The following is a 17,063-nucleotide window of genomic DNA, read 5'->3' on the forward strand; positions in this document are numbered from 1 at the left end:
ACCACAGAGAAGGCTGGAGGAGGAGAGGAGGAGTGAACGGGAAGTGGCTTTATTGGAAGGTGGGAGGCGGTGTCACACCCCATCCCCTCCCAGCGGTACCCATCTGCTCGGCACACCTCCCCAAACCTCTGCGGCTGTCTGCGGCTGTGACCCTGGATGGAGGCTGGTGCCCGAGGTGGCACCCCAGCCTTTTGTAAAGTGCTTTGTTCAGACAGAGCAGTAAGGCCAGGGAGGGCGAAGCTGGGTCCCTATTCGCGCTGGGCCCTGTGCTTGGGGCAAGGCGTGAGCCTGCTTCTCGGTTTCCCTGTATTCTGTTCTACGCCCCAGCCCTGACCTGGCAGGCGAGAGATCTGGACTTTGGTGGGAGGCTGGAGGAGGGAGGCGGGAGGTGAGCTCAGATCTGGTACTCCCAGCCCTCCCCGTCCTCCAGAGCCTTGTTGACCACCCCCCACAGCTCTGACTTCAGGGTCCCTTGCCGTAGCCTCTCCCAGTTGATGCTGCTGCGGGAGGTACTTCGAGACACCGAGGGGGTAGGAAGCGACAGGCAGGGGCCCAAGGGGCCGCCCAGCCACAGTCTTTCCATGTCGTCCTCCAAGCCTGGGTGGCTGAAGGCCTGGGCGTAGCGCCGGACACGCTGCTGGTTGATATCCTGTTTCTCTTCCACCCTGTTGGGGGAGGGGGGGTACGGAGGAGGTGATGGAATGGCTGACCTTGGACCAGCCCTCGTCTCTGGGCCCCATCCAGCCCTCCTGCAGGTGGTCTTTCTCCTTGTCTGCAGCCTGAGTGGGCACAGTGGATGCCAGGCTTTGGGAAGCAACAGAGAGCCGGGTCCAGGGACAACGTGGATGCTTTCAGGGCCCCTCCGGCTCCTGGCAGGTTCCCTTTCCCCAGTGAGACTGGAAGCCCAGGGAGTGCACAGGCCTGCCAGCCCACCTGCCAACCCATGCTGTCACTCACCGTAGGAACCAGCGGTCCCCCAGCCCGAACTTGCGCCCACAGATCCCTGAGCGAGGCCACAGGCAACGCGGCAGCTTCTTCTCTAGCATCACAGTGGTGGCTACAACCTATGGGGGCGGGGGGGGGGTGGGTGGCAGAAGAGGATGAAACCAGAGATGGGGTGCAGACCACCGGGAGAGTGGAGAGGACTCTGGGCAGAGGGACCACAGTGTAGCAACAGCTGGGAAACATGGTTTCCCAGAGGGGAGCACACCCCAGAGCAGAGGTTGGTGGCATCAGCTTCGTCACCCATTTTCTGCAGGACAGAGTGATGGGCCTTGAGCCCCACGATGCTTCACCCAGTGACCTGACATCCAGGCCAGGCCAGTCCTGCGGGAGGTGGGGAGACCTCGCTCTAAGGATCAGGAAGGTGGGCAGAGCAAAGAGCAAGGGTCCTTGGGGCTATGGAATATTTCAACCCTGCAGATGTAAAGGCTACTTAGAAACACAAACATCCTACGGAGAAATTTCCTACCAATACATTTGCATTGGAAAAATATTTTCATGAGCAAACCCTATGTCGCCAGCTTAGGGTTTTTTTTAACTCCACTTTCTACACAACACAGTTAAATGCCATCCAGTTGGAGGGATTTCCCATTTACATTGCTGAAATTATTTTTGTTGAGATAAATTCTTTTGTAAGTACATTTTTAAATGATGATTTGATCCAGTTAATTCGTGCTTTTGGCCCCATCACAATTATCTGACTGAAGATAGTTTCTGTGACTATAGGGAGTTTGTGTGGCATTATTTTTAACACGTCCAGTTTTTCTGGGTCAAATTTTGCAGATTTAAATATTGCCCAAAAGTTGATACTTCAGTTTTTATTTAGTAACAACATTTCATGAATGCAGTTGTAGCTACTGTGTGTGTGTGTGTGTGCTAAGTCGGTTTGGTCATGTCTTACTCTTTGCGACCCCGTGGACTATATAGCCCTTCAGGCTCTTTTGTCCATGGGATGCTCCAGGAAAGAATACTGGAGTGGGTTGCAGTCCCTCCTCCAGGGGATCTTCCTGACCCAGAGACCCAACCCGCATCTCTTAAGTCTCCTGCATTGGCAGTCAGGTTCTTTACCACTAGCACCACCTGGGAAGCCCACTGTAGCTACTCCTGAGCTTCATTTCTTACTGATGATTCTAGAAAAGACAGATTTTACTTTTTTGAGAAAACAGGAATTCTTTTCACCTCTTCCAGGATTTCTTGATTGTATCGCTGATCCAGTTCTGTACACTTTGCGTCAATTTTGCCTGTGCAATAACCCTCCAGATATACTGGGGCAGGGCGGGGCGGTGGGCGGTGAAATACCCTGAGTTTGGCCTGGCCCTTGGCAGGAAGAGAATGACTTGCACTAACTCTGCCGGCCACCAGGGGGCGCTCACCTGGGCCCTCCAGAGCTCATCCCGCTCGTGGGCTACACGCCAGTGAGTGTCGCCCATCATAGCGATGAGGAGGTTGAGCATCAGCAGAGCAGCGATGATGGCGAAGGCAGCGTAGGTGATGCTGTACATGAAGGGCAGATCCACGTCGTAGTTGGCGGGGCCGTCGATGATGGTGAGGAACAGCTCAAAGGTGCTGAAGAGCGCCATGGGGTAATTGTAGAAATGGCCCAGCTCATTGGGGTCCTCTGTCTGGAAGATGATAAAGAAGGCTGCTCTCACCCAAGAGGGTGAGAGTTCCATGTGATTAAACCGTAGCCCGCTCTCTGCTGCCCACCTCAGTCCTGTCTGCTTCCTCTCCAGTGTCACCATCCCAGCCCTCCAGCACTCCGTCCTGTGGGTTCTTACGTTCCCCTCTTTTCCATATGACTCACCCTCCTGATCCCAAGAGCCAGCTCTCCGCCTTAACACATCCCATCCTCAGACACTGTGGCCTTCTCCTGCCTCTGCCTTCCCTCCTGCCCCTTTCTCCCCCCAGGTTTATCCAGAGGCATCCTGTGCTTTCTGGTTTCCTCCAGCCCAGGGCCCCTAGCTCAGATGATTTACCCGAGGCAAAGCCCAGGATGACCACGGCCATCAGCCAGCAGAATCTCATCAGATCGCCAAAAATCATCTAGAGGGAAGGAAGAGAAGGGAGGCCAGCTCCACACCAGGCCTATGAGCGATCTCCCCTTACAGCCTCTAAGAGGTCTAGCCCTGAGAAGTCCAAGAACTCCGCCTTCTAGCATAGGGGCTGGCCAGCTATGGCCTGCTGGCCAAATCTACTGGATCGATTTTGGTGTGGCCCTTGAGTGAGAATTTTATACTTTTTAAATGATTGAAAAAAAAAAATTTAAAGGAGGAAGAGAAGAAAATCAAAGAGATTATATACATGTTGGCTCTGCAAGCCTGGTGGGGAAGATTCTCTGGAGAGGGAAATGGCAACCCACTCCAGTGTTCTTGCCTGGGAAATCCCATGGACAGAGGAGCCTGGCAGGCTACAGTCCATGGGGTTGTAAAGAGTCGGACATGACTTACAGACTAAACCACCACTGCAAGCCTGAGATCTCTCTGATCTGATGCTTTTCAGAAATGTTTGCAGACCCTGCTCTAGGACCTTTCTCTAGAAAGTCTGGGAGGAGGCACCGACCTTCTGGATCATGATGGTGAAGGGGCCCAGCATCTGGAATCCTCGTGCAAAGTACATGACGTTGCACCAGCCCAGCACCAGGGCGAAGGACATGGGTACCACCTCCCCGTTGGTGTTGGTGAGCCGCATCACCATGGTCACCAGAACAATGCAGGCATAGGTGATGCTGGGGAGAGAGTGGGGAGGGGGCTGTGAGAGGGAGACTGGGCTGGTCCTGAGGATCCAAGAGTGAGGGGGTGATGGAAGTGCTACCCACACACTCAGCTTCAAGCTCCATACACAGGGTCACACACACATCACAGTGAGGCCTTTGGAGCTGGGGTTCTCCAGAGGCCAGGGGTCCAGGGAGTTAAACTGGAGCCTTAGTGAGGAAAGGGGTGGAGGGTGAGAGGAAAAGAGACTCACAAGAGGATGTGGAATGGTCCTCCAAGGATGGTCTGTCCGAAGAAGCGACTGAGTCCTACTCGGAAGATGTCTGTAATCTGGGGAGAGGCCGGGAAGACACGAAGCACTTGTAGACTGAAGCTCAAACTGGATCCCTGGGGCACACAGCCTCACCCCTGAATCCCCACTGCACCTACCTCTATGAACAGGATGATGACAGCCCCAAAGACGCTCACCAGCTCTCCCACCAGTCGGAGGTGGTCCTGGTGGGTCACATAGGCCTCCTGAAAGGAGAGGCGTGGTCAGAGGACTCAGGGCTTCCCCCCATCTGCCCTGCTCACTCTTGGGTGCAAGTCCACATCCTTGTCTAGGGACACCAGTCGCTCAGATTCTTTTCAACCTGTGAGGTTTGGCTCTCTCAAACTCTGCTCTTAGAGCATCGGTATGTTTCTGTGTGCATGTATTTGAGTTTGTGCCTATGTAGTTGAGATCTGGGCAAGGAGAGAAACGTGGGTGGTGAGCTAGGAACGTGACACACGTCTGAGAAATGGCAGAGAGCTGGCCACCCGCCACCCCCAAAGCTCTGCTGCTCCTCGGGGGTCACCTGAAGTGGCTTCTGCTGACAGAGGGTGCTGTCCCGGGGGTCGGTTTCATTGTCAGTCCTGGGCTTGAGGGGGCGGTACACACAGCACACGGTGAAGCAGACGATGTACAGCAGGTACGTGGCTGCCAGCACACAGAAGTACGGCCGCCCGTATCTCTTCCACTTGAGGGTCACCAGCTCCTTTACTGGCGTCTGGTCTAGGATCTGGCGAGCCTGCAGCAGAAAGAGAAGGCAGCAAGCAGCTCAGAGCCCCTGACTCCCCTCCCTAGCAGCTCCCTAGCCTGAGGACCAGCCCCCACCACCCACCACCCACCGTACCTCTCGCTTCTTGGAGCTGACAATAAGTTCCAGCAGGGATAGCTCCTCCCCTGAGGAGTCGATCTCCGTGAGGTCATAGAGAGTGGAGGTCAGCGGTCCACACGTCCACTGGATGTACTTCCGCTTCTGCACCAGGTTCTGGAACATCTAAAGTTAGGGATGGAGGGGGTGGGCAAGCGAGTGAGGAGGAGCAAGCCAAGGGGACTGTCCTGGGGTGTGGATGGGACGCTTGCCCAGAAGGACTGCTGCACCCCTGAAAGGGGGCTCGCTCTTCACTCAAAGACCGCAGCCTTGTGGACAAAAGAACCCTTCTCCATGTCAGCCTCCTAGTTCATCCTCTTCCCCCATAACTCCCCCCAGAGCTTGGAAAGAGGAGGTGCGAGGAGGCAGCGCAGGGGGACATGGGTTTTACAGACCAGCCCTGGACGGGATCTAGACCCTCACAGCCCCCAACAACTCAGGGCAGAGAAAGTGGGAGAGAAAGAAGATGTGAGACAGGGGTGGAGAAGGAAATTCCAGTCGAAGCTGAAAATAGGGCCTCGGCATCAGGGAGCACCATTCACATTTACTTCCTCAAAGGGCCAGGAAGTGTAAGATGAAGGGTCAGGAGAAGGACCCCCGTGGGGTTGGGGGAGGGCCCCTCACCACTGTGTTGCCCTCCACTCCGGCCAGCTTGAAGGGGGTGAGGCCCTGGTGATTGAGCATGAGGTCCAGGGACTGCAGGTGGTCCCCTCGCCTGTCGTAGGACAGCAGCAGGTTGTACATCTGGCAGGCGAAGGTTTTGTTGGGCTGGAGGACGAGGATGTGCAACACTGTGTTTCCTGGGAGAGGACACAGGGTGTCACGTGACCCCTGGGACCAGAGTCCCTGCTGTTCCCCAGGACCACCCCCCCGGGGGGGGCCCGAGGGGGGTCCCAGCTCCTCCCCTGCCACCCCCAGTCTCCCAGCGCCCCCTCCAGCCCAGCTCTTACCCAGGGAGTCCTGGGCCCGGATGTCAGCGCCATGCTCAATGAGCAGCCTCACGATCTCCTCACTGCCCATGCAGGCGGCAAAGGACAGAGGGTGCTCCCCTGGGGAGGCAGAGGCCCGGGCGGGCGTGAGATGCAGGCGGGGATGGGCAGTGTCTCTGAGTGACCGCCTCTGCCTCCCCCATCTCTGGGGACCCTCGTCAGCAGGACCAGAGGCAGGGTTGCTGGAGGGGGCCCTGGGGTGGTGGCTTGGCTCTGGCCTTCGGCCCTGAGGGCGGACCCCTCCCAGCTTCCCCAGGCACGGAGGCTTCTCAGCCCACCCTCCCTTGACTGGTGCCCCCCTCCTCGTCCTCCCAGCCCCGGTCCTGGCTCTCACCAAAGTAGATGAGATTGTGAGGACTGAGGCGGAAGGCAGAGCCTACAGCCCTCGCAGAGACACTGGCCCCGTGGGCGAGCAGGGCTTTCACCAGGTTCACGTTCCGGTTCATGACCGCTATGTGCAGCGCCGTCTGACCTGGACAAGAGAGCTCTTGGCTTGGGCTCTGTCCCCAGGATCTAGCTAGGGGTCCCTCCTATCTTCACATGGTTCCCCATCTTCACAGAACCCTGCAGGGGGACCCTCCTGTCTCCACCAGGTCAGCCTTTCTGGGGGAGGATGAGACAGGGGTGGGGGCCTGGTGGGGCTCACAGGGGACCCTGGTGCTGCCTGCCTCTTCCTATTCTAGTGGTTTAGTCGCCAAGTCGTGTCTGACTCTTGCAACCCCGTAGCCCGTAGCCCGCCAGGCTCCTCTGTTCATGGGATTCTCCAGGCAAGAATACTGGAGTGGGTTACTGTTTCCTTCTCCAGGCGATCTTTCTGATCCAGGAATCAAACATGGGTCTCCTGCATTGCAGGCAGATTCTTAACCTACTGAACGACAAGGGAAGCCTTCCTACCCTAGGTCTCTCTGTTTCAGAGGTTAGCGCTCCAGCGAGGGGAAGGGACAGAAGAGGGGGACAAAGAGAAGGGGCCCCAGTTTCCCTCTTGGTTTCCCCAGATTATCCACCACCAAGGGCACGCTTCCCTCCATCCTAGACCCTCGGCCCCTCACCTTCATACAGCTCAGATGTCATGGGCTCCTTGACCAGCTCCGGGGCAGCCTCCATCAGCACCGTGGCGGCCTCCAGGTTGTCATAGAGGGCGGCCACATGCAGTGCCGTCTCCCCTACGGCTCCTGGCATTGACAGAAAGCAGAGTCACGTGGCCTCTCTGGAGCAGGGGAAGGGGGCCCATAGAGAACTAGGGGCCCACAGCAGAAGGTCCTGGGCTATACGAGCAGGAGGAGGGGGAGGAGGGCCGTGGGCACAGGGCTGACCCAGCTGGAGACGCTCCTTACCTTTCTGGTGGACATCACAGGCCCCATACTTGAGCAGCTTGCTCAGAGCCTGGATATCGTTCTCTTTGGCAGCTAACAAGAGCGGAGACTCCCAGATCCTATAAGAGAGGGGAGCGGACCCAGTTGGGAAGCAAGGTGGGCGGCTTTGCTCCGTCTCACACCTCGGTGGCAGTGAACCCCGAACCCAGAGGTCCCTCATCCAGAGAGGTGGGGCCGCTATCAGGGAGGAGCTGCCCGAGCTCTCTTTTCCTGACCCATTGGTTAATCCAGGCCAACTTTTCCATAGTTTGCATGAGTTAAATCCAAGCCAACTTTTCCATAGTTTGCATGAGTTAAATTCAAGTCAACTTTTCCATGGTTTTGTGTGAGTTAAATCCAAGCCAACTTTTTCATAGTTTGCATGAGTTAACTCAAGCCAACTTTTCCGTAGTTTGCGTGAGTCAAATCCAAGCCAACTTTTCCATAGTTTGTGTGTGGGTGAACATCAGGACCACTTTCCTTTCCTCAATGTGTGTGTGTGTGTGAGAGAGAGAGAGAGAGAGATCTGTGCACATCAGGTGGAGAGGAAGGAGTTTCAGCTAAATCCTTGTTTACCTCCTGACCTATTTGGCCTCTGGAGTAACCCCTTTCAGCGTCCCTTGAAGTCCTGAGATTACCCTCCAAGATAAGCCTTGTTTCCATGGACTGAGGGTATGAGGAAATGCATTCCCATCTTTATGGAGGAGGCTGACATGCAGAGGCTGGCAGGTGTTTCTGCTGTTGTGTGATGCTTCCCTTCCTCAGGAAAACCTTTGATTCTGGCACTTTCTCCCCTATGACAGCATCTTTGGAGCTCAGTCCCAAAGCAGCCGTGGGCCCTTTCTTCTGGCCCCTGTATCAGGCTACAGCCTCTACCTGCTTCCTGTCTGTGTCTCACTTGTTTTAGGCAAAGAGCCATCTCTGATTTTCCAGTTTTATGCCTACAATGAACTGCACACTTCTTGTAAGATCAAAACTTACTCCAACTGAGACACACGGGGTCCCTTTATTTACTTTTCCCTGCTGGCCCAGAGCTACTTGGTCTTTCTACAGGAGTGAATGAAATAACACTGTTTGTCCACAGAGGGTCAGTTATGTGAACAGGAGCTCACACACCAAGAAGGCCATAGTAGCTGGAAGCTGACTCCAAGAACTGGGGGTGGAAGGGGTGATCGGGAGAGGAGGAGAGAGCGTGACCTGTCCATCTCCCCAAATGCTGGCCCCAGGTCCCCGCATCAGGCCACAGGGGCAGCCACCTGTCAATTCAATGTCTCTCCCGACTCAGTCCCTGCCTCCTCGTTCCCACTGATCCTTATTAATCCACATCCTCATTCTCTGGGCCAGGATTAGCAAAATCTTCTTCTGACTAGTTCCCCTACACCCTGTTTACCCCCAATCCATCCTTCTGGATGCTCCCAAGACATTCTCTCTAAACAGCAAATGCAAGCATAGTTTGTAAAAGTCTTGTGGGTCCTAAATTCCCAAGGAGAAGAAACTCAGAAGTCCTCTCTGGACTTCCTGCAACACTTTTTCCGTGCTTTCTTCCTCCTGCTGGCCCCGGACACCCAGCAGCTCGGCCTCGGCACCGCAGGGCACACCGTTCTCCCCATGGCTGTGCTGTCTGTCTCCTTTCACCTGGAATCCAGCCCCCACCCACCCTAGTTACTGTCTATACTGCGTTCCCAGTGCCTGGGAATATGCCCAGCGTGATGGCAGATGCTCATCACCTCTCTCTGTAGAGGGAACAAACTGCAGCAATGCCAGAAGGTGGTTTGGCTTTACTGCCCCCCGCCCTCCCCCAATTAGCTCCATCAGCCACCCCCTAAGCCAGCCTTAGGCAAACATGTAATCTAAGTAAAAACGAGTATGCTTCGTGTGCTCACGCAGCTGCAAGACAAGTTTGCAGCGCCTCCCACCACTCTCATCGTCACCCCTATCATCACCCCAGCCACCATCACCCCACACCCTCCACCCTCACCCCATCACCCCCACCACCACCGTGACCCCGCCACCATGACCCCCACCACCTCCATGACCCCCATCCCCATCACCATTCCCTCCACCACATGACCCCCGCCACCATCACCACCCCACCACCACTGTGACCCCCGCCAGCACCCTGACCCCCGCCACCGCCACCATGACCCCCACCACCTCCATCACCCCCATCACCATCACCACCCCCGCCAGCACCATGACCCCCATCACCATCACCACCCCCGCCACCATCACCACCCTTGCCACCATCACCACCCCCATCACCACCCCCACCACCACCATCACCACCCCACCCAGCACGATGACCCCCGCCATCACCATCATCCCCACCACCATCATCCCCACCACGATCACCCCCACCACCATCATCCCCACCACCATCACCACCCCCACCACCATCAGCCCATCACCCCCACCACCACCCCCACCATGACCCTCACCACCATTACCACCCCTCCCACCACCATTACCTTTTCCAACAATTTGTCCAAATCCCTCGTTTATAGATATTCGAGAGTAAGCACTATCCCCCCCCCCCCCCCCCCCCCGCCCACGCAGGAAGTTTCCCGCACTCTCCTCTGGCCTTACTTCTACCTCGGCATTCTCACTGGGTGCTGTGATTAGTATCTGTCTCTTCCTCTTCGAAGCACACTTGGAGGTCAGAGGCCAGCCACTTTCTCATCTTTTATCCTTTCTCTGCCCTCCTCCAATTAGCTTCTAGTTTTTGTTGTTGTTTTGTTTGGCTCCTAGTTCTGTGCCCTGTTTGGCCAAGGGTTAATGGCGAAGCTAGAAATGGGTCCAAAAGGGCTTCTAACCTGAGTGCAGAGTCCACTCCCTGCTTCCTAGGACATAAGTGGGGAGGCTAGTCAGTGGCAGCCCCAAAGACACCACTCTTGGTTCTCTGACATATCTCTGATGACCATAAACGTCCTTCTCAAACCTCCAATCCCCACATGTCCTGTTTCTGGCCTCCGCTGCCGGCCCGAGTGGCCTGGCAAGGGCAGGAAGCTACCGCTTGAACTGGGATGGCTAGATTTACAAAATAAAAGCATGGGGATGCTCAGAGTTGAATTTTAGATACACAACAAATAAGTTCTTGTTTTTCACTTGGCTGCGCCATGTGGCTTAGTATATCTTAGTTCCCCAACCAGGGATCAAACCTGGGCCCTCGACAGTGAAAGCACAGAGGCCTAACCCCTGGACTGCCAGGGAATTCCCCCCAAATGAGTTTTTAATATAAGTATGTCCGTGCAATATTTAGGGCAAACTGAAACTGACAATCTGTTCGTTGTTTATCTGAAATTCACATTTAACTGTGTCTTGTATTTTATCTGGGAACCTCAGTCAGATCACATTCTGGATGAAGAAAAGGCTTATGACCCAAACCAGCGACGTTTGTAGAGACCTGGCCTCCTCTGCGTGGCAAACTCCAGTATCCTGCAAAAAGGGAGGGCAGAGTCTACATGGTTCCCAGGGAGGCAGGCAGAGGTATGACTTGCAACAGCATCACATGGCCACAAGGGGGCAGCCAAGAAAGCCCTTGCTAATAGTCTGGGCAGTGAGGCAGAAAAGACAGGGCTGAGTCGTGTCCGACTCTTGCGATCCCAGGAACTGTAGCCCGCCAGGCTCCTCTGTCCATGCGATTCTCCAGGCAAGAATACTGGAGTGGGTTGCCATTTCCATAAGGCAGAACTCTCCCCAAACACCTGCCTACACTTACACCCCATAAAAAAGATGGACCCCATAAAAAAGAGCAGACCCATCCAAAGATTCTTGTGCCTGGTAAATAAATAGTTTGTTCCAAAGAAACCCAACACAGAACTTTAGATCTGGAGTAAAATCTATACATCTTCACCAGACATATCCCTAGGGCAGGAAGAAGAGGAGATACTGCCAAAATGTCTTCTGATTTTAATGGTTAAATTATACTCACTCTGTTCCAGGGGACAGTTTCATTTTATTTAGAAGCATACGTAACTTTACTACCAGAATCTCTTATTTACAAACAGTGATTTAGAGCAGTGATCTTTCCCAGGTGGCTTTGTGGTAGAGTCCTCCTGTCAATGCAGGAGATGCAAGAGATGCGGGTTAGGTCCTTGGGTGGGGAAGATCTCCTGGAGGAAGAGGTGGCAACCCATTCCAGTATTCTTGCCTGGAGAATCCCATGGACAGAGGAGCCTGGTGGGCTACAGTCCATAGGGTCTCAAAGAGTTGGACATGACTGAGCACACACACCTTAACCAGGGATAACTCCCTGCCTCCTTCCAAGGGATTTGGCAGAGTCTGGAGACATCTTTGGTTGTCATGACTGAGAGAGGGGGTGAAACTGGCATCTAGTTGGCAGAGGGCAGGGGTGCTGCTAAGCTTCTTAAACAAGGCAGCCTCTTGTAACAGAGAGTTATCTGCCCAACATGTGAAAAGTGTCAAGGCAAAGAAGCCCTGACCTCAATGTGTAAGTATTCATAATCTATTTTTTAAGAAAGGATTTTTCACATTAAATAGAATGAGAAATTCCATCCATGTTTTCTTACAAATCATTAAATGCTCAACGAAGAAACAAAAAAATGAAGGCTTTTAAGCACCTGCAGATTAATTATTTAATAAAAGACAATGAAAGAAATTAGAAGATCTGAAATGATAAAGACATGAAAGTTGTTTCCAGAATTTAGAATGTCTTATTTTGCTTGACTATTATAAAATTGAACAGTCTGGTTCAATACTAGACTAGTAGAAACACTGCTATAGGGTTTCTGGCATAAACCCTAGCACACTTTTTACAGAGCAAACAAGTCGTTGATCACCTCAGGGCTTCCTCTGGCCCCAAGGATCTGTCGCTTGTCTTCTCTCCCTGTTTCCTCCACCCCATCCTCTCTGCTTCACGTTGTTGTGGATGTGTACATGTCTATGCATGTACACTCGCGTGTGTGGACCTGCATGTGTGAAGTTTTGCATTTGGTTGCTGGGAAATGGGCAGGATCAAGCGTGTCTAGGGAAGAATTCAAATCTGAATTTTAGAGCTAAAAAGCCCTGGAAACCCAGTCTAATCTGTCCAGATGGAGAAAGAGGCCTGGAGCCCTGGGGTGGTCTGTTCAAACAAGTCGGAGGCAGCGCTGAGACCCCTCTGGTCATTTCCCTGTTCCTATTCTCCATGTTCATTAGGATCTGAAGAGGGGTCAGAGGAGGCATGGGAGGTGGAGCCACGCATGTGGGTCCCACTGATTTCTCCACCAGCCCCTCTCAGAGAAGCATGTCAACTGGACGGAGGTCACACACACCCCCTGGGGCTTAGAGTCTGGTTCTTGGATAGCTCCAGCTCTGATGGGAGGGAGCTCACAGTCCCTCTAACTCCTGCTGTCAATGGAAGCTGCCTTTTGACTGTTCTTATGTTCTTTTTATTCACAGTGGTCCCAGGTGTTAAATGTGCTTTTCAGCTTCCAAAGCAGCATCTCACATACGATCATGTTTGCTCTTTACAACCCTGTGACACGGGCTGAATAATTCTCATATTTTTCCGCAAAGGAAGCCAAGCTAGATCCAGAGGATCAGACAGAGTTCAAGACAGAATGCCTGGCCAAGAACCTAGCCCCAAGGCTCTCACCACTCAATTATGTGGTTCTTCTAGTTCTCTGGCTCTTCCCAATTTTGCTCGTCTTGGGGTGAGGTTGGGGGAGCAGCTGGAGCGATGACCACAACGGGAGGAGGTGTGCACTGGCTACTTGGGGCAACCTCCCTCCAACTCAGGTTCTGGGCGATGGCATGAAGAAGCCACAGCTCAGGAAAGTGGCTAATTCCAGACCTAGCCGCCCTTCTAAGTACCCAAACTGCATCTTTCAAGTATAAGATGCATGCACCTGCATACGTGTTTACTGAAGCAGGAAGTCTCAGGGTGATCCAAGGTCCCAGCCCTCACTTCTGACAGGTATGCCATGTCAGCCCACAGATACTACTATAGGAATCTATCTAAGCAGAAAAGAGCCCCTGGTGCTCACTGCCTCCTGCCAGCTACCGGGAGGATGACCCTGCCCGTGAGGGGCTCAGGGTGAGGATCATGTTAGACGGACCCTGGAAGCTGCCCAGCACAGTCCACACCAATCAGAATCAGGGCCTGCACTGTCCTCCTCAAGGCTCCCACAGTACTTGTTCACAGCCTTCTTAGGACAGTCGCCAAGCTCACTTTTAACCCAAGTCGATGCCTACTGGTGTGTTTGGCCCCTAAGAACATGAGCTTCTGGAGAGCGGACAATGCGTCACGTTCATTTTCGCAAACCTAGCTGAGCATTTTACAGTCAACACCTAGTACATCGCATCTCAGGAATTAAGACGGGTCAGGAAGATCCCCTGCAGGAGGGCATGGCAACCTACTACGGTATTCTTGCCCAGAGAATCCCATGGACAGAGGAGCCTGGCAGACTACAGTCCACGGGGTCGCAAAGAGTCAGACATGGCTGAGTGGCTTAGCACACACACACATACGCAAAGCCCCGAAATGATGCAGAGGAAGTGAGAGAAAGATGATGGTTCAACTTGGATCCCACCGACACGGACTTAAGCCGAGGTGAAGGCAACTAAGACCCAAGAAAAGCCAACCGGAGAGAGAAGAATGCTGGGTTCCCCCATGTTCCTGGAGAGACCTGAGCCCCTCCCTTCTCTTGGAGTCCCCTCCACCCTACCCGGAGCCCCTCTCTGGGTCTGCCTCATTCCCGGGGGTGGGGGTGGTAACAGCCCTGCTCACCTGGCCATGTTGTCCTCACTCACGTGGTTAGCGCCTGTGTGTCCAGCCACCCGCAGATCTCCCCTTAAAGCTGAGTGATGACATTGCCTTGGACACTCCCCTCCCAGACCTTCAGGTCCTTCCGGGGAGTAACCACCCAATAGGGGAATCAGGTTCCAGGCCCCTGGTGTCCCGGAAAAAGAGAATCCAGAAAACTGTGGAATCCGACAGGGGACATCAGGAAGAGGGGAGAGAAGCCCTCTGAGTGGTGGATCAGACTTTCCCAGCCCAAGACTGTGAGAGAAGGCCCATCAGATGTCGCTAAGACACAGGGACAGAGAAGATACCGGGGAGCAGCGCCGGCTCCAGCCCAGGTCCTCCCCTCTGCCTCCGCCACCACTTCCAAGCCCGGGGGCCTCCCTGCACTCCTGCCCGGCTCCCCCAGCCCCAAGGTCCTGAGACTGGCCGGGGATGAGTGGAACCACTGACGGTCCCCGTCTCCAACAACAATACCGTTCTGTTGCCTCAAGATGTCATCAGCCAAACATGTGCTCAGCCCCCACTCTCCCAGGCCTGGGAGGAGAGAGGTGGGCGGCAGCTGGGAGAGTCGGGGAGCCAGATCTCAAAAAGAGAGAAAAAAAAAAGGGAGGGCACCCCCAGCCCTTAATCCTTGAGCAAGAGGAAGGGAAACAACAGGAACTCCAGCAAACTCTCAGCCTCCCGGTCAGGCTCAGGCAGGCCCCCGCGCTTCGAGATGGAGAGAGACCCTCAGACACACACGCTTTGGACTTTCCCCTGTGAATAGACGTATTATCTGCCTCTTAGGAACCCAGGAAAGTCCCAGGGGGAGGACTTCCTGCTAGTCTGCCGGCCCCTGGGTGGGGAGACCCACGGAGGCTCTGGAGGAGAAACCACACACAGGGATGGCCTCAAGCTTCCTCCTACCTCCTCTCCAACTCCCAGCTCTGAGCACCGATGGAGGTGGTGGGGGGACCATCACATGAGTCTGGGGCAGTTTTCAGGGGCTGGAAGCCTTACGTGAGATGTACTTCAGGCTCAAACTCTAGAGCCTCTCAAATTCCTCAGCCTGCCTTCAGCACTGAACTCTAAGCACCTGGTATTTTGGCGCATTGCCCGTGGCCCTCTCCTGCAGTGGAGGGTAATACATTCCAGGGCTGGGCCCCAGCTTTGTTGTCGATACACAGCACCCTTCCCCGACTCCCCCAAGAGTCAGACTCCGTCAATGGCTGATGCGATAAATGCATAAGAATCATTCTCACATGTTGCCTTTCTTGTGTGGTTACTGGTTTCTGCAGTTCTCTCTCTGCCCCATTCATTGATTCATTCCCACATGGGCACATATATGTACTGTGTGCTTCTGCCCAAGAGACTGTTCTAGGAGCAGGGAGTAGAGATGTAAAGAATTGTCCTAACCCAGCAGCACCTCTGGGCCTCCCCGGTGGCTCAGCTGTAAACAATCCACCTGCAATGCAGGAGGCACAGGAAACTTGGGTTCGATTCCAGGGTCCGGAAGATCCCCTGGAGGAGGGCAGGGCGACTCACTCCAGTATTCTTGCCAGGAGAATCTCGTGGACAGAGGAGCCTGGCCGGCTACAGTCCAGGGGGGTCTCAAAGAGTCAGATACAACTGAACACACACACAGCGGCAGCACCTCTGGGGTGCGGGTCTGTGATGCCCTAAATCCTTCCTCAGCCCGACAAGTTGTATGGGCTCCAGGAAAGCACTTATGAGAAAGGCTGCCTAAATGATGGGCTCTTAAACATAGGGAGCACCTGTGTTACCCGTGCCAGCCCCTCCTCCCCTTTCACCTGGCGCTAACCCCACAGGCCCAGACTATTGAGACAAAGTGCTCCAGAGGGGCCAGGCCTGGAAGAAAGGTCTTCCCAGCAGTGGTGCCCTCAAGGGGAGAGGGAGCCCCAGGGGAAAGGGAAGGGTGAGGGGCAGCAGCTCTGAGGCTTACCTCTTCTGCTGCAGCAGGTTCTGCTCGTCCCGCCTCTGGGCCCATGACTCCTGCCTCTGGAACCATCTACAGAGCTTTCTCCACAGGCAGAGGATGTACCCCTTCTCCTTGGGCAGCGGCAACCCCATGGAGCAGAGGGCCGGCTCCTTGGGGGACTGGGGCCGAGGCCAGACCCCACCTGGACTCAGCCTGGGGGCCACATGGGCAGCCCCAAGGGCTGGCCTGCCCTCTTCCCGGAGAGGTGCCGTCTCGGGGGGGCCTCCCGGGCCCCGCGGAGTCTCCCCGAGGTGCAAGCCTCCAAACACAAGAGGCCTCCCTCGGAGGAGTTCGGAGGAGTTCGTTACACTTGGCAGAGCTGGGACTCTGCCACTAAGCTCCCTGGGCAGGAGCTCTCTCCTCCTGGGAGAAGCAGGAGCCCTGAAGACACTCCCTTACTCCTCCCAAATTACCTGCGATTTAAAGAGACAGGCCAGCAGGTGTGGGGGCCTGGGAAAGCTCCCTCTCTCAGCTCCCCCCCAGCCAGTCCAGGGAGGGGAGGCCTTCTGAGAGGAGGGACAGGACTCCCTGGACTTTGGGACACCTGGCGACCTTTTATAGAAAGGCCTGGTTGGGTCAGTTGGGTCTCAGGGACTCCAGTCAGTGCGGGAGGCGGGGGCGGAGCTGGGCAGGGCGCTGAGTCTGAAGGGCTGGGATGCCCACCTTCCTCGCAGGGTGTCTCTGGACCTCTCTGCCCTGCAGGCGTGATTTTGCTTCGTGTCTGCCCTGGCCCATGACAGGTGCATAAATACTGAAAACTCTCAGCCCCCTCAGCTACTGTGGGTCAGCAACTTCTCCTATAAAAGGCCAGATGGTAAACGCAAATATTCTGGCCTTTGCAAGCTACACACGGGCATACAGCGGCTGATACACATTCTTCCTTGCTTGCTTTTATAGCCCTTAAGAGGTGCAAAATCCATTCTGAACTCACAAACTAGAGCATAAAATGGCACCCCTGGACCATGTGTGGCCCCCCTGAACACGGTTCTCAGACTGCTACTCCGGAATTCTAGAGACTGTCCTCACCACCACCCCAGTGGCTCAGCGGTAAAGAATCTGCCTGCAATGCAGGCAACTTGGGTTCGATCCCTGGGTCAGGAAGATCCCC

At 54.7% G+C, this 17,063-nt stretch overlaps 1 protein-coding gene across 2 annotated transcripts; it reads right to left on the reverse strand.

The window, feature by feature from the left end:
* Positions 1 to 28: 28 nt before the first annotated feature.
* On the reverse strand, positions 29 to 16,466 carry TRPV6 (transient receptor potential cation channel subfamily V member 6). Of its 2 annotated transcripts, none has more exons than XM_043463923.1 (15): positions 15,920 to 16,466; positions 7,212 to 7,309; positions 6,927 to 7,049; positions 6,212 to 6,349; positions 5,839 to 5,937; positions 5,513 to 5,688; positions 4,868 to 5,014; positions 4,550 to 4,762; positions 4,143 to 4,229; positions 3,967 to 4,043; positions 3,562 to 3,727; positions 2,979 to 3,045; positions 2,376 to 2,644; positions 958 to 1,064; positions 29 to 665 (listed from the first exon to the last, which is right to left on the reverse strand). In XM_043463923.1, exons 1-15 carry the CDS (start codon positions 16,045 to 16,047, stop codon positions 395 to 397), a joined length of 2,166 nt encoding a protein of 721 aa, XP_043319858.1. In that variant the 5' UTR covers positions 16,048 to 16,466; the 3' UTR covers positions 29 to 394. The 2 variants fall into 2 exon arrangements, with proteins under 2 accessions (XP_043319858.1, XP_043319859.1); XM_043463924.1 differs by lacking the exon at positions 15,920 to 16,466 and adding an exon at positions 13,960 to 13,982.
* Between the last annotated feature and the right edge of the window lie 597 nt (positions 16,467 to 17,063).

The sequence above is a fragment of the Cervus canadensis genome, chromosome 3, assembly GCF_019320065.1.
Source record: "Cervus canadensis isolate Bull #8, Minnesota chromosome 3, ASM1932006v1, whole genome shotgun sequence".
Taxonomy (NCBI): domain Eukaryota; kingdom Metazoa; phylum Chordata; class Mammalia; order Artiodactyla; family Cervidae; genus Cervus; species Cervus canadensis.

Bases quoted from the DNA above. Each gene is read 5' to 3' on its own strand.
- TRPV6 (XM_043463923.1), bottom strand. From the start codon at position 16,047: ATGGGGTTGCCGCTGCCCAAGGAGAAGGGGTACATCCTCTGCCTGTGG. The intron at 2,645-2,978 runs GTAAATCATCTG...GGGTGAGAGCAG, and splicing joins CATCCTGGGCTTTGCCTCGG to CCTTCTTTATCATCTTCCAG. The intron at 1,065-2,375 runs GTGAGCGCCCCC...CCGCCCCCATAG, and splicing joins ATGAGCTCTGGAGGGCCCAG to GTTGTAGCCACCACTGTGAT.